Genomic DNA, 16,491 nt, shown 5'->3' with positions numbered 1-16,491 from the left:
ATTCCTGCTATAAAAGCATATTAGAATTTTACTCAAATGATTTAAAAAAAAAAAATCTGGGCAAACTATAAGTAAGATTTTCCTTTTATGTTCACTTGCTTCTAATTGTAAGCATATATTAATTATATATACATAAATGTATATTATAAGCATATATAAATTATAAGCAACATATATTAGGACAAGTTTGCATCCATATAAAATGTTTTGTAACAACAGTTAATAAACCTTTACAAGTTCTTTACAATCCATTTCAAGTTTTTCTTCAAGCTTTAGCCTCTTCTTGAACACAGAAAGCCTAATACATATAACATACTATATATTATATAAAATACATAGCAGTGAAAGACTGAGTGCTTGCAACAGTGAACTGTTCTTACACACCAACAGGAAAAAAAAGAGAAAAGCAACATCTCACCTTCCATCGTGGCTTACAGTCTTTTGGTTTCCAGTGTCCTCCTGGCTTAATGTCTAAATCTTTTGAAAACAATTGCTGAATTTCATCAAAACTAATTTCACTCACATTGACATCAATAAGGCCTCCTAAATAGAGGGAAAAAAATTATGTATTTGTTAATTTTAGTTATGACAACAGATCTAACACTATAAGGTATACAACAAACAGCATCAGAAAATCGTAGTTACACTACCTACAGATAAAAAAGAAATAGTATATTATCCCTTTAATATTAAGTTTTTACAGAATTAATTTCAGTATTTCCCAATATAAACATTCCTTCTTTAAATTCTATAACAAAATACTTACTTCAGCAGACACAGAACAAGCAAAATAATTTGATTCCATATCTATCCCAGAAAATCAGTCACCTTTCAAGTACCATTCTTAACAATTCCACATAACCTGCACTACTGAACTGATGATCACATTCTCAATACCTTCTCACATGCACTTCCACAAAAAAAAAAAGAAAATGCATCATCACTACACTCAATAGGCTTCCTCAGTTTAAATTCCAGATACAGCTTTCATCCACTAATTCACCCCTGGAATGCATCCAGCAAGTACCTGAATTTGAGAATTACCTGCAGATAGAACTAATTAGCCCAACAGCATTTGCTAATGGCTATTGGTGAGAGTGAAATTCACTAAGACACTGAATAATGGCAACAGTAAGGTAGAAAAAAAATCAGGTTAGTATTTATTGTGGGAACATATTTACACTAAGTTGATAGCTAAAAGTTGTCAGTCGTTAGCTTATGTTATGTGTATACATTTCAAAATTGGAAATAATGATTCACAATAAATACCCTCAAGAAGCAGAAACAAGAGTCAAGAAAATCTGGGGAGAAGAGTAATGTAATGCTCATTAACTAGAAATTCAAGCAATTACTACACTAGATCATCAACTAAAAATACTGCAATAATTATCTGAGAAACACCATAACATATTTTACTTATTTTTGTCTAAAAATTTAGCTCTTGGTGAGAGTTGGAATTTTAAGTCAATGAAAGAAGTAACATTTTATGCCCTGTGCTCGTAGCCAAAAGATCCTATTAGTGTCCAAAAGATTGCTTTATGTTGTAACACTGAATTGACTAGCTCTCTAAATCATTTGGAAAGATTGAAATTTTGGAGCATACTAGGAATAACTATTGTTTTCAGAAGAAAGCAGAAGATAACACGAAGTATTTTGATTTTGGAAATGATTAAATGTAGAAGTACTTGAAGATGTATAAGGAAACTTTAAAAAATAAAATAAAGATAACTATAGGAAGAAAAGGACCAGGAACAGCAAAGTAAGGAGAAGATCTTTCAAGAGTAGATTTAAACCAACACACATTTATTTACTTATTTTAGAAGAAAAAGGAAACCTGACCGCTGCTGAAAAAAGGCTGTAGAACTATGCACCAGAACAAGCTAATCCTATAGAGCTTTTATTTAAAGCTTTTATTTAATAATTTTATTTAATTTTAAGCTTTTATTTATTAACAGGCTTAGATTATCATTATGGTTGTATCTGAAACTCTTCAGTAGCCTGAAAAAGAAATTTTAAAGAAAGTAGAAACAATGGCAATCAAGAAAGGATCAGTATATATAAACATGTACAAATTAAGTAAATTAATAGATAAATCACTAAATCAATTTAAACTACGAAGAGACAGAGAAGCAACAAGAACTTTTCTGTTTATTTATAGAATCTAATGGAACAAGATAAATAAGGTCAGTTGCTACATCAAAAAAGGAAGCAAACATCACATAATGCAAAGTAATCAGGTGCTTTACTCCTGAGAAAAGTTTGTACGTGATCAGATGCTTACAGTTCAAATTAAAAAAAAATAATAAATAAATAAAAAGGAGGAATGGTAAAGCAGTACTTATATAAGGTGCTTCTAACTTTATGGGACATGATGAAATTCCCTCCACACCATTTAAAAAATAGCTATAATAAACCCTGAAATATTGATACCATCAAAAATACACAGGAGATGGGCAAACAGAAATCAGAAGTATTTCCCTGTCACTGGTGGGGAGCAAGAAAAGGCATCTCAGTAAATATCTGGGCTTAGCATTCACTGCTTCCATTACTGTCTAGCATTCTGCAATCAAATATATTTATGCAACCCACAAAGAAAGCTGAGGAAGCAGAAAGTATTTTGAACAGAAAAAGTAATTTAAGCAAATCAGACATATTGAAATCAATAGAGTGAAACCAATTTTAAAAAGTGTGAATTGTTACTGAAGGAGAAATGAAGCACACACATACAAAACAGGAAAGAACTGGTTATGCTGCGGTATGTAGAATGGTGTTTTGAAGGTTTATAATGGATTACCTACTCATTTGAGACAATACACTCTAATGCAATTGTACAAAAATGGCAAATCTCATTCTGGAATACATTAACTGCTGTTGTATGAAAGACAGAGAAGATATTTACTAGTTTGTTTTATAACCAGGGTTTTAGCTGGTTATGAAGCTTCAAAAAATACAGAATTAGAGAAAGTATTGTATACTTTGTACAAAAATCAAGAATGAGATGAGCTTAAGAAACTATATAGTGTAGAAAAACTGAATGTATTGGTTCATCTACAAAGGAAGAGACTGACAAAAACATCTTTTCCAGGACACAATAACTTGGTAACCAACTTTTTTCCAAGCAGCAAGAAATGCAAGGAGAAATCTGATAAACTTGTAGGAGGGAAGAAAAAAGCAAATACAGTTTTGAGTATCAACTGAGTCTTGGGAAAAACTTAACTGTTCAGTAGCTGGAATACGAGAAGATACTACTTCTGGAGACAGTAGAACTTCCTCCACTGATAACTTTTTTTAAAAAATATAAAATAGACTTTTCTCATAACTATTATAAATAGTGTAAGCATATTCAACCCCAGTGTACTGTGTGATGTAACCAGAAGATCTGGATATTTCTGATGGCTCATTAAGTGCCAGTTCTTAGACAAACCATGAAGTGACTTGAGCAGACTGCTTAAAAAAATTTAACATAAGGGTTTTCTTTCATAAAACTGCAAAACTGATCTGCTCTTCATCTACCTCTCAAGTCAGTATTAAAATTATGCCAATTACTTTTTTGTACTGCTTCTATGTTAAAGCAGATGTCTTGTTTATGAATTTGCACAGCAGTGCTCAACCAGTGGTTTGTAACCTAAAAGACTGAGTCACACACAAAAGGCACTAGTTTGTCCTATTTTAAGAGCATATGCACTTTGCACAAAACATTTTAACGTAACACTTCCATGACACAAATTTGGCAAGTTGATATAAAGAAGAGTATTTGACTTCTAGAACAAACTTAGACTACTAAGAAGTCAAATTAAATGCAATTCAAGAAGCTTCTTCCCTGGCTGAGGACCACCTACAACATTTCATTGAATTAAAGAATAATCAGATAAGTTTTATTTAGATTATAATTAAATACACAGATGGGAATCAAAAAGATACATGAAAACCAAAAGGTAAGATGTCTCTTTGCTGAACTGTAACTTATGCAGTGAATTATTGTCTATTAAAATTATTATTTCTCTATTAAATTCAGGAGGACAGGACAAGCACAAAGCTGTTACTAACAAAAAAGATGGAAAAGAGAATAGCAATAAGGGGATCTATAGACTCATTCTGGTAGAATTACATATAGCCAGTGGGGCAGATAACAAGGATGGCAGAGTAGAATGCATCCCTAGTTTTGCAACTCTAAATAACTGTCAGTGTAAACAAATCTGCATCAATGATATATGCATTTTTCAATCAGCATAATAATAATTCTTGTTTCTCTGGTTATCCGGAGTTGACATTTTTCAAATTTGTATTTTTTGTTTCCAAATGTAGCTAAAATATGTACTATTGGAATAATTTTGTTTATTTGTTTACATCTGCAATATTACAGAAGAGAATGACCACATGATTCTTAAAGTCAAACCCTATTTCTGGAGGGAAACAGATTGAAATAAGGCTATAACACCATGGCTAATTGCTACTGGCTTAAGACAGTTTTCTACATGGTTTAAAATCATAAGTAACTGATTTATACTTCTGGCTATATGTCTGTATCTTCACAATGTAAGACAGAAAGTTTAGAATTCTGAGTCCTTGAAAAGAAACACAGATAATGAACATTGTTTCTGTATTCTTCACTGGGTAAACTTCTTTGTTGAGATGATTAGCCTAAAAAGATCTACTACTTTTTTTTAAAGAAAAAATGACAAGTAATTCATTACGGCTGTCAGCAGCGCTGTTTGGATCTATAAGTATTAAATACTTATATTTGCTCATGCAGAACAACAACCCACAGCTTAAGTTAGGTATTAGCCTAATAGGCATGAGGTTAGAATTCTGGAAGGTGTGAAGATGTCACGAACTTCAAATTTTCTCCTACAAATCAGTAGTTCAATTGTTTGATTTTAAATATAGCAAGTAAAAAAAAAGTTAGCATAATAGATACTGTCAGATACTAATGAACAGTCACTTCTAGCAACATATTTACAGAGAATTATTAATTCTTCTCTAAGTTGGTACGTTCTGACAACAAATGAGACATTTTCCTTTAACTAATTACTTTTGAGACCTATACTAATGCTACTATTAATTCCTCACTAAAAAAATGTCTGTCTGCAAAACATTTACTAGAATTGAAGTAATTCCATGAATTACTGACTCAAGTTATGATTTCTTCCAAATGCAGAGCACAAAAAATATTTATTCTTAATCATCCCTCGCTTCCTATAGCAAATCTGATAATCTAACAACTCCTAACATGGAGAAAAAATCTGAAAACTCAATAGTGGTTTCTAAGAAGGAATTCTGGTTTAGCCAAGGGACTGCAATTTTTTTAAATATAAGAACTGTCTCTAATAACAAACAAACAATCAGTGGTGAAGGTCAAGGTAAAGCAGTAACCACCAGAAGTGATTTCCCTCTTTCTTTTTATATTCAAAACTGAACTACCTAACACTTTTTGATTTTTAAGGATTGCTTTGTCTACAAGGCAGAGGATAGTAAGCAATGCCCTGAATTTTGTCTGTACCTGAAAAATGGCAAGTTTGCAGAAAAGGGAAATTCCCATGAAAATGTACAGTTCTTAAGAAATGTTAAGAATATATTCCCTAAAAAAGCTATTCTTTGTCTACATAAAGAAGATCAAGTCATGGCAACAGCCTTTCAGCCACATTATTAAATCAGGTAAAGGACTATGTCTATACATATCTGAAAGGTGGATGTCAGGAATGGGTCAGTCTCTTTTCAGTGGTGCTCTGAGACAGGACAAGGGAAAATGGTACCAAGCAGCAAAACAGGAAGTTCCACCTCAACATGAGGAAAAACTTATTTACTGTGAGGTTGATGGAGCACTGCAACAGGCTGCCCAGAGAGGTTGTGGAGTCTTCCTCTCTGGAGACTTTCAAGACCCGTCTGGACCTATTCCTGTGTGATTTGTTTCAGGTGCTCCTGCTGCAGCATGGGAGTCAGATTGATGATCTTAAGTTCTTCACAACCCCTATGATTCCATGACACTTAATTACATAAAATAATGCCTCCAATCTCAGTCTGCATAACTGCTTTAATTGTGCAATACTTGCTTATAAGACCCTCTACATATACTGGCATACTGCTACTTAAGATGGTTGTGGTATTACAGATTTTATAAAATCCCAGCAAACCAAAGAGTAGTGGTGCTGAGGTACTCAACTCAGTTTGTTTCTGCATGACAGTCCTCTGCAACTAAATACTTTCAAACAAAATAGGTTGAGAGTCTAGGCTTAAAGACAAATAAAGTTAGGGTTACCTAATCAAGTTCTATTTAATAGCTTGGGATCTTAAATAGCTGGGTTTGAAAGCCTGTGATACTGAGGATCACAACTGTTCACTTGTTATGTAAGTACTAACCCCTCATTAAGACAGGATATTTGCCCTTTCTTACCTGCATTAATTCTCACTTCACTACAGCATCTTGTTCAGTTTCCTCTATATTGAGATAAATGTGATTAGCTGATGAAGATTTGAGAACTAGCTTCTGACTTACAAGTCTCTGTATTAGGAATACCAGTACCAGAAAGGAAATTTTTAACTATACACTCAAAATATGCAACGCTGAACAGGTACTTTTTCTAAAAGCATATGTTAACAAAAACATTCAGTATTGAATTTGTAGAAAATAAAATTATTTGTAAATACAATTTAAAACACATTACTTGATTTGTAAAGAGGCCAAAAGGTTTAGTAAGAAAATAGTTATAGGCATAATTCTGCTAAGCACTACTGTCAGTTCTCAGCTGTGTTTTATTAATTATTTTATGCTCCACATTTGGACTCCTTACAATTATATTTTACAATAAAATTGTATTTTGTTTTAAATACAATCCAATTTACTAGATAAACATTAAGGTCAGTTTAGAACTTACTCATGTAAGGCAGCTTCTCTGGACAAGCCTGGTAAGGAGAGTAAGTGAAGTTTTCTGGAAGATACATTGTTGTTTGAGCAACAGAGTCACTACAATTGTTTCCTTCAGGAAAATCTTAAAAAGAGGAATTGATTTTTGTAAAAACTTGTTATGCACTGAATTTGTAACATATCATCATGCAGGTAAAAGGATTAACTTTGTAAGTAACAAATTCCTAGCATTCCAAATATTTTACTGCATTAAAGGAACAATAATTAAATTATCTTTGTTATAGCCATGACAAATATTTCCTACTACAGTGAACTGATAAACAGTAACGTTTTAGCCTTCACACTAGTTACAAAAAGGTAGGACTTCGGTCTAGGTTTTCATAATGAAGATACATCATTAAGATTTGACACTTTTTCCCCCCACAAAGCCCTTTTTCAAAATAAATTAAATAAGAAATATTCTTACCTGTGCCATTCAGTGTAGTGTTTTTGTTAGTGTACAATCTGATCATATGTCCTATTGTTTTTACATTTTCTCTCAACATTATACCACGAGCTTGCATCATAAAGAGATACGTGTTTGCTGGTAAAACAAAAGCAATTTTTAATTTAAATTAAAACAAGGTATTTCCAAATTATTCCATCATCCATTTATAATGGGTTAAATATTTGTTACTATGCCTGAATCCATGGCTAGCAAAGAGTAATTCTTCAAGATGAAGTTCCACAAAGAGTGAAACCTAACACTAAGAAAAGAATAAAATGGATTCAAAACAAAAAGGTCTTTATAAAAAGTCAAAGTGACAAAACGTCAACACACACTGCATAAGACACTTTCATTTCTCTTTAACTTACAAAAAGCTACCAACAGTGCCAAGAAACAATTTGATTTACCACTAAAAAGGTTTTCACATGTAGATACATCAATCATATATGCACCTACATATACAACATAGAAATATAGGACAAAAAATGTCCAGAAAATGCTTTAGTCCCATAGAAGAGTCCATTTTTTACTCATTAATTAACACAACTTTCAGTCAAAATACACTTCTACTCATTCACCACCAACAGCTGTTTCGCTACAGAACTAGATGCAGGTAACTACAGGCCTGTCAGTCTGACCTTGGTATCAAAGAAGGTTATGGACCAGATCATCATGAGTGTGATTATGCAGCACATGCAGGACAACTAGCTGATCAGGCCCAGCCAGCGTGGGTTTATGAAAGGCAGGTCCTGCTTGCCAACCCTAATCTCCTTCTATGGCAAGGTGATCCTTTTAGTAGATGAGGGAAAAGCTGTGGATATTGTTTATATGGACTCCTGTGAAGCATTTGACACTATTTCCCACAACATTCTCCTGGAGAGACTAACTAAACATGGTTTAGACCAGTGTACTCTTCTCTGGGTAAAAAAACTGGCTGGATGGCCAAGCCCAAAGAGTTGGGGTGAACTGAATTAAATCCAGCTGGTGGCCGGTCACAAGTGGTGTTCCTCAGGGTTCAGTGTTGGGCCAATTCTCTTTAATATCTTCATCAATTATCTGGATGAGGGATTGAGTGCACCCTCAGTAAGACTGCAGATGACACCAAGTTGGGAGGGACTGCTGATCTGCCTGAGAGTAGGATGGCTCTGCAGTGAGACCTGGACAGGGTGGATCAATGGGCCCACGCCAGGTATTGGATCCTACACCTGGGTCACAACCCCAGGCAATGCTACAAGCTTGGGGAAAAATGGCTGGAAGGCTGTCCAGTGAAAAAGAACCTCATGGTATTGATTGACAGCTGGCTGAATATGAGCCAGTTGTGTAACCAGGTGGCCCAAAAGGCCAACAGCATCCTGGGTTGCATCCTAGTATCCCAGGCAGGACTAGGGAGGTGGTTGTCCCCCTGTACTTGGCACTGACGAGGCTGCACCTCGAGGGCTGTGTTCAGTTTTGGGCCTTCGCTACAAGGAGGTCATGGAGGTGCTGAAGCATGTCCAGAGAAGGGCAACAAAGTTGGTGAAGGGTCTGGAGAACAAGTCTTATGAAGAGCACCTGAAGGAACCCAGATTGTTTAGCCTGGAGAAAAAGAGGCTGAGGGGAGACCTTATCGCCCTCTACAGCTACCTGAAAGGAGGTTGTAATGAGGGGAATGGCCTCAAGTTGCTCCAGGGGAGGTTTAGATTAGGTATTAGAAAAAAAATTACTCACTGAAAGGATAATTAAATACTGGAATAGACCTGCCCAGGGAGGTGGCTGAGTCACCATCCCTGAAGGTGTTTAAAAGAGTTATACATGTGGTGCTTAGGAATGGTTTAAGCACTGGACTTGGCAAAGTTAGGATAACAGTTGGTAGAATTAGGTTATGGCTGGACTCGATTTTAGAGGTCTTTTACAATAAGAACATTTCTGTGAACAAGTATAACCTTATTCCGTGGTATGGAATACCTCTTTGGTCTAGATGTCAGATATGCCAGCTACATTCACTCCCAACCTCTTGCAGAGCCCCAGCCTACTCACTGTGGGGGACATAGTAGAAAACAAAGGCCTTGAAGCTGTGCAAGCACTGTTCAGCAAAAGCTAAAACACTGTATCTATCAACACTGTTTCGGTCATAAATACAAAAACATGTGTCTCCAAAGACCTCTTCCTGATAACCCATAATAATTTAATTAGCTGCTTCTTGTTCCTTTTTCATCAACCAACACTACAAGCCCTTATCTTCAGACTTCCTAAGAATGGCACCACTTTTCTCAATGAGCAAGATCAGTGCTTTTTCTTCTGTTCACCCCGCCTTGGGAGGGGTTTTTTGGCTGCCACCAAATCACACATTGCAAACAATTCAGCTGTTAGACAGATGCCACTACACACAACAGTGACAGAAATTACGGATACTGTGCAGCCAGCAAGCATTGCTCCTGATACTGCAAGAAATATTCGGAAAATCTACTCAAATAAGTAACCAGTGCAGTCTTGGGAACTTGGTACAGTACAGAACTCAAATCAAGACGTTCAAACAAGTCCACAAGAAACTCAGGAGGGCCACAACTGTTCTCAATTCCCATGAGAAAGTTTACTGTTGCCCAGATAATGCAGACATAAATCTCGATAAAACTGATTTCCTGCAAAACCGTTTGCATCTCCCCTTTGTTGAAGGGCAACTTCCTTCTTTTGACAAAGATGAGAAAAATTAAGACCAGGCCCTTGTGAGGGAGAAAACTAGAAAAGCCATTTCTCTCTTAAGCAAACATCATTAAAAGTCAGAATTAAAAAAACAAACAAACAAACAAAAAAAACAACAACCAGGCAGTCTGCTGCTACCTTGGTGCAGGTGTTCCAAGAGCTGCTTTTACCAACAGGAAGATCTATCCTTGATATATTTTCATCAAGCTATTCTTGGAGTCTACCTCAATCCAACATGTCCTCTTTCTGTCTGATCTGCTTGTTAACTCACTATCCAGCTCTACCCAGACACATAAACACAATGGAACATCTTTCTTTCTGTGCACTTTTTATCCCAGCTACCTGGGTCTCCAGTACAATCACAGTTACAAGTTGTACAGACCTGACCACTGTCATTCAACAGCTGCTTAGGCAGTAGCAGATGCTTGAATAGCCAATTAATTACTTCAGGACCTAAAAGCATAAAAAACTGAAGATACTGACTCAGTCCTAAAAATAAATCTCATCTACTGGCACAACTTTGTCAGTAAAGACCTGTGAAAAAGAGCACAGTTCACATGTCACATCAACCAGAAAAAGAGCACAGATCACATGTCACATCAACCAGAAGTGTCAACAAAGCAACTGATATAATCCAGAATTGGCAGAAGTGTAACAGAGAAATAAGTTTTTTCTGCTAGTGTGGTGAGGGAACAAGACTGACAGCTGAATCCCCAGAGGGCTGAAGTCTGATGACTATCCCCTGTTAAGCTGTCATTGGTACTTCAATATTGGTAGTCTTTCCTAAGCTTGGCATGGCTTTCCACAAACCTTACCTATGCTGCCATGAATATGACCCTTAATGAAAGTCAGTGCCCTGCAAGTGCCTGTTTACTAATGCATGCACTGTGGGGTATAAACATGATGACTTCAGGGATGTGTGCAGTTCCAGGGTTATGATGACAGACACACAGTATAGGAAAGGTGGCCAGAGTTGTCTCAAATTGGCGTGCTTATCTTGTGTCAGCTTTGGGATAGGAAAGCAGGCTAATTTAGTACACTTATCTCTTTCTGGCAATGAGCTGGGCCAAAAGATGAACCATGGGTTCTCCAGTGCAGATGCTGGAAGATGTTCTGTAACTTGGCAGTTTCAAAGTATTTACAATCACTGTAATTCATGTCATCGCTGGGATAGGGCAAAGGTCCTGTAGCCAGATGGCTGTGCCAACAATAACCGGAGGCAAAGAATGATAGCCAGGGCTGTGACAACATAGCTGAGAAGGAGGTTCCATCTGAGCAAGTGTTGTTTTTACTTCCTCCCCCACCGTTAATTAACAGCACCATTAGCCTGCTAGGAACCCATCAGCACACAAGCAAGTCCTTTGCAAACCTCTGAGACAGGCAACGTTGATTATAAGAGGTGGCTGCACACACCTAATCCTTTTGACACAGACCATTGTCCAAGTCTAGGACTAGGATTGGATCCAGCGGCACAGAGACTGCTCTCTGAGAAGGAGTTTAAAAAGCAAGGGGGTCCTTTCTGTATTTTGTGACTCAACAGGAGGGCCTTCCTCAGCCTCGCTGCAGATGCATACCCTTTTACACAACACATTGTAGGATGGCTCCCATGACTGGAATGTTGCAGTGGAGGGATAAAAGGGAGGGCAGGAAGGGAAGACAAGGAGAGATAGTTACTCTTGTCATGAGGTAGCAACTGGAGTGCAAGGGGCTCTGCCTGGGGATGGAAAAGGAGGCAGCTGGGAGCTTATAAATTAGGATTAAAGGTGACATTATAGTGGGCATCTAATATAGTCCACCTGGCCAGGAAAAACAAGTTGATCATGCCCCAGACAGATCAAAAACCAGCCCCACATTCACAGGCCCCGGTCCTCATGGGAGGCTTCAACCACACTAATATCTGCTGAAGGAACAACCCAGCCAGATAAAAGCATTCTAGGAGGTTTCTGAAGCACATTGACAGTAGCTTCCTGACACAAGTGATAGAGGAACCAATGAAGGGACATGGTCTGCTGAACCTCATATTCATCAAGAAGGAGGGGCTCACTAGGGATGTGAAGATTAAATGCAGCCTTGGCTGCAGTAACCATAAAAAGGTGGTGGTCAGGAACCTAGGGGCAGAAAGAAGGAAAAGCGAGCACGCAACACCAGACTTCAAGAGAGCAGACCCTGGCCTCTTCAAAGATCTGCTTTGAAGAGTCCCATGGGATAAGGCTCTTGAAGGAAGAAGGGGACAAGAAAGCTGGATAATATTCAAAGATCACTTCCTTCAAGGTTAAGAGAGCTCCATCGCAGTGAATGTGAAGTCAGGCAAAAATGGCAGGAGGCCTGCATGGATGAACAAACACAAAACATAAAAAGGAAGTATGCAGAAGAAGGAAGTCAGGACAGGTAATGCAGGAGAAAAACGGAAACAATTTCCGGGTATCCAGGGATGTAGTTAGGAAAGCTAAAGCATGAATGGAAATTATTCTGGCCAGGGATGTCAAAAACAAGGAGAGTTTCTATAATTACATAGGTGACCAAAAGAAGTCTGGGAAAAATGTGGACCCATTGCTCAATGAGATGGGGACATGGAAAAGGCCACAGTACTGAATGACAGCCTCATATTCTCCTTCTTTTGCTGTATATGGTCTATAGTAAGAAACAGCACTTCTGGTTCAAGGAACATATAGAACCCAGACTGTCACACAGTTTAACAAATGGGAAGTGCAGTGCAGGATACAAACCAATACACTTATATAGGACACCTTGGAATAAATATCATACTCAATGTTCCACATAAAAAATCTGCAATGTGAGCATGAGCTCATACTTAATTCAGATAGAAATTTTCACTGGCAATTGATCCAGATCTGTATCACAGACACACAGCAACACATCAGTCATCAAAAGTCCTGGGTTTAGGGCACTATTTAAAACTCATTCAAATAAAGCATATTAGGGCATTAAAGGGATCATCCTGCATTTCAGAATATGTTAAAAATATCAGATTTTTTTTTTCTCTCCAGTTTTTAGAGCTCACTAGTTATTAATAGTTTTATGTGTTAGACTGAAAATTAGACTATTTAGGGGGGAAATGGATTAATTCTTAAAACATAAGAATACCTGTTAAAATGGCTCAATGTTCTACATCAGGTAGCTTCCTACTATTTATTACCAGAGGACTAAATACACTTTTTTAAAAGAAAAAAAGACTCTTTCACAGACCACTCACCATTAGGGAAGCAAGTTCCTTCTAAGCAGTACCCCAAAAATTAAAACATTTCTCACAATAGAAGTTTACCACTTGTTAGCCTCACGTAAAAAAGCACAAAACTCGGTTTTATATAGAAACTTAGTAATTTATCATCCTGTACACACACACCAAAGCAAAACTTAACCAATGTGCCGTGCACTTAGAAGCAATCAAAGTAGTAAAGTATACAACAGAACTGAAGTTAAAACTGGATCAGTGGCTAACATTCTGAAGAACAGCAGGAAGTTTGGACTGTGATTATTTTAACAACATAGTCAGAAAAGCATTAATTAGATTAGAAACCACAATTTCGTAAATGCCAAAGAAAATATTAATACACTTGTATATCGCAAATTTCATTTAAAAATGCAGTTTTTATCATAAAAAAACCCACCCCAAACCTGAAAATAAAAACACACAAGAAAAAAATATTATCTCAAGAACACTTTCAAGGCAATTAGCAAAAAAAGTTAACATGCCCCACACTTGGAAAGCAAGACAAAAAAATCATCAGAGCAAGTGTAGCAATATTATATACACTGATCTTCGGGAGGGGGGGGGCGGTGGGGGAAGGTTCTGAAAAGCTCAGATAGATACTTAACAGAGAATCCAGAGACACTCTAGAATTCAAATGCAATAAACAGAGCTTTACAGAAAATAGGTCTTGCTAAATGACAATTGCCCCTAAAGTTCCTCATCTGCTAGTCAACATCTGTTTTGACAGGACTTCTGAAAAGCATGTCCAAACACATTGCATAAAAACTGACATGGATTTGAATGGTTTAAAAGAAAGTTCTCCACTAGTAAAAATAATCTCCTGGGGACATTTCTAGAACAAGTCCCACACAGATCTCTTCTCATCTCAAGGTTATATCTGTGAGTTATAAATACACTATTGGCAGAGTTCATGCATTGCAAATTAACACACATTTGTTAAACACTGAATTCCACAAATAAATCTAAATGTGAGTAGAGCTCAGTCACAATTCTAGGAGCTAGGAATATTTTCCACAACTACAGGATAAGAGACTTTAGTCTGTAAAATAGAGTAATTAAACAATTTTGTAGTGAAGGATGACACCCATGGTAAGACTGCTGTAAACTGGTTCCTATTCACAAACCAAAAATTACAGCAACCATAGATAAATCCTATAGAAAGTGTTCAACTTCCATAGTTTTATTTATATTTACATATTAGTTGCTAATCAGATTTATTTTTAAAGCACATGAAAAATGAAAAGAAATTGTATGCTTCAAAACATTTTTACTTCATTTGTTGTTGAATAATTAATACCAGTTTTACACTACTTGTAATTTAACAATAAATCCAAACGTGTTTTACAGGGATGATGACATGGCATTTAAGTCTGTATATGTATACCTCTTTGTAAGGAAAGTAGATTAGAAAGATACAGATGACCTCAATCTAGTGAAAATACCAAAAACTACTACTATTTCTGGAGTCTAATAGGAATCATTCATATGGTACAGATGGATTAATCTGTATGAGCTGTAAAGACACTTCAAAATTGGTTTTAGTGGTGGTGTTTTTTCAATACTCTGGACAATCTCTATACTCACTGCCACAAAGGACGTGCCAAATGGATGAGTCCTCTGACTGTAAGTCTGAGGAACTGAACAAATGTCAGTTCATGTTTGTTCAAACCAGTAAAAGAGGAAATCTCATTGATCAAGTGTTCATTTATAGGTGGTGAAGAAAAAAAAAAGAATTCACATAAAAATTTATTTCTCTAGAAATATTTTTAAGCATGATAAATAATACTACTTTCAATACAATTTCTAACTTTTAATATTATTCTACTCTCCAATCTCAGGCTATTAGTTTATTATATAACAAGTCAGAAATAATTCAATAGCTAATTCTGAAACAGTATCCTACAGAAATTAAAATATTATTGCTGTAACTACCAACAGTACAATATTTAAATTAATTTTGGTTTTTTGCTTCCACTCAAGGCAGATTTGATCAGAAAAGTAAATATTTTCCTTAAATTTCTACTATTTTAACAAAATTTCAACCTCAACTTTAAAACCTGTAATTAAATTTCATCAATACATTTGTCCAATGAAGACTGTTCAAGGCAGGCCCACTTTGGACATCAACAATGAAACGGTTTTATAGCGCCATTTTAAGCCTAAGCCTTGCCAGTTCTTCCAGAATTTTGTTTTAATGAGTTGAGTTACCAAGAAAAATAGAAAACTGTAGTATATGTTAACCAAATATTCCAAGTACCATCATAAATTAAATTTTAAAAAGAATGCAAACATAATCCAATGAAGGTAAAGAAGGACCACTGCAAATTTAAGGAAGTGAACTGATCATTGGGGATATCTTGCAAAAAAAAGCATCTTTTGTATCTGAAAGTCCTGAAACCAATCTTTGCACTCTATTCAGAAGAATCTATGTAGGAATGGTTAAAACTTTGGCCATGTCAGTAAAGCACCATAGTTCAAATAAATGTTTTCAGGGCATACAGTTTCTCTTTCTCAACACACAACAATAATACATTCAAAATAACTGCCTGGCTTAAGTGAAAACTCCTTTCATATAAGGTCTCATAATTATATTGTCCTTGGAAAGTTAGCTGTGCACCGTAAGTGCCTGTATTTTTTTCCCCTTTTTCTGGCTAAAAGCATTATCATTAAATGAATATCTTATGCAGGCAAGTTCCCTGACTAAGTATACCTAAGGGCTTTAGGAAAACTATCAATTAAAGACACAAAATAATTCGTTCAGAAAGAAATATAAATATGTAGTCAAAACTTATCTGTTGGTAAAAGTGAAAAACAGTAATGAATGACTGAACTGCAATAATTTATTCAGCAATAGGTGCTAGGAATGACTGTGATGGACCAACACTGTGGAAAAATCTTCTCACCTCCCAGAATGAGGCAGAAAACTTACCCATGAAACTGCCTAAGTTCATGATGCGGTCAAGCTAGAAATCAGAATGCCAAGGAACTTCTGATCACATGAAATCAGTGATCAAGCAGAAAAATTGTTCTGGTTTGGTGGGGTTTTTGGTAGCGAGGGAAGGGCCACAGGAGTGGCTCCAGTAAGAAGCTGAGAAGCTCCCACTGCTCCAAAACCAGCCAAGGAGCCATTAGAGGGACAACAGATGCACCTCAGCAACTAACATATGAAAGAACCAACATAACACCTGAGCAGAGAAGCACTTCGGGGAGGAGAGTTGTGCAGAAGAGCGG

At 36.4% G+C, this 16,491-nt stretch overlaps 1 protein-coding gene across 1 annotated transcript in view; it reads right to left on the bottom strand.

The window, feature by feature from the left end:
• The window catches only part of B4GALT6 (UDP-Gal:betaGlcNAc beta 1,4- galactosyltransferase, polypeptide 6), a 28,143-nt gene extending 11,932 nt beyond the window's left edge, over window positions 1-16,211 (bottom strand). Inside the window, exons 1-4 of the mRNA XM_010006898.1 lie at window positions 16,190-16,211; window positions 7,329-7,445; window positions 6,873-6,986; window positions 419-543 (exon numbers count right to left, since the gene is read on the bottom strand). Of these exons, the coding sequence (XP_010005200.1) occupies window positions 419-543; window positions 6,873-6,986; window positions 7,329-7,445; window positions 16,190-16,211 (378 nt within the window). The remainder of the gene's footprint in view (window positions 1-418; window positions 544-6,872; window positions 6,987-7,328; window positions 7,446-16,189) is intronic.
• Window positions 16,212-16,491: the final 280 nt, after the last annotated feature.

The sequence above is a fragment of the Chaetura pelagica genome, unplaced genomic scaffold, assembly GCF_000747805.2.
Source record: "Chaetura pelagica isolate M959 unplaced genomic scaffold, ChaPel_1.0 scaffold109, whole genome shotgun sequence".
Classification (NCBI taxonomy): domain Eukaryota; kingdom Metazoa; phylum Chordata; class Aves; order Apodiformes; family Apodidae; genus Chaetura; species Chaetura pelagica.
The sequence above is the reverse complement of the archived record's forward strand: the minus strand, read 5'-3'. Positions and strand labels throughout refer to the sequence as shown.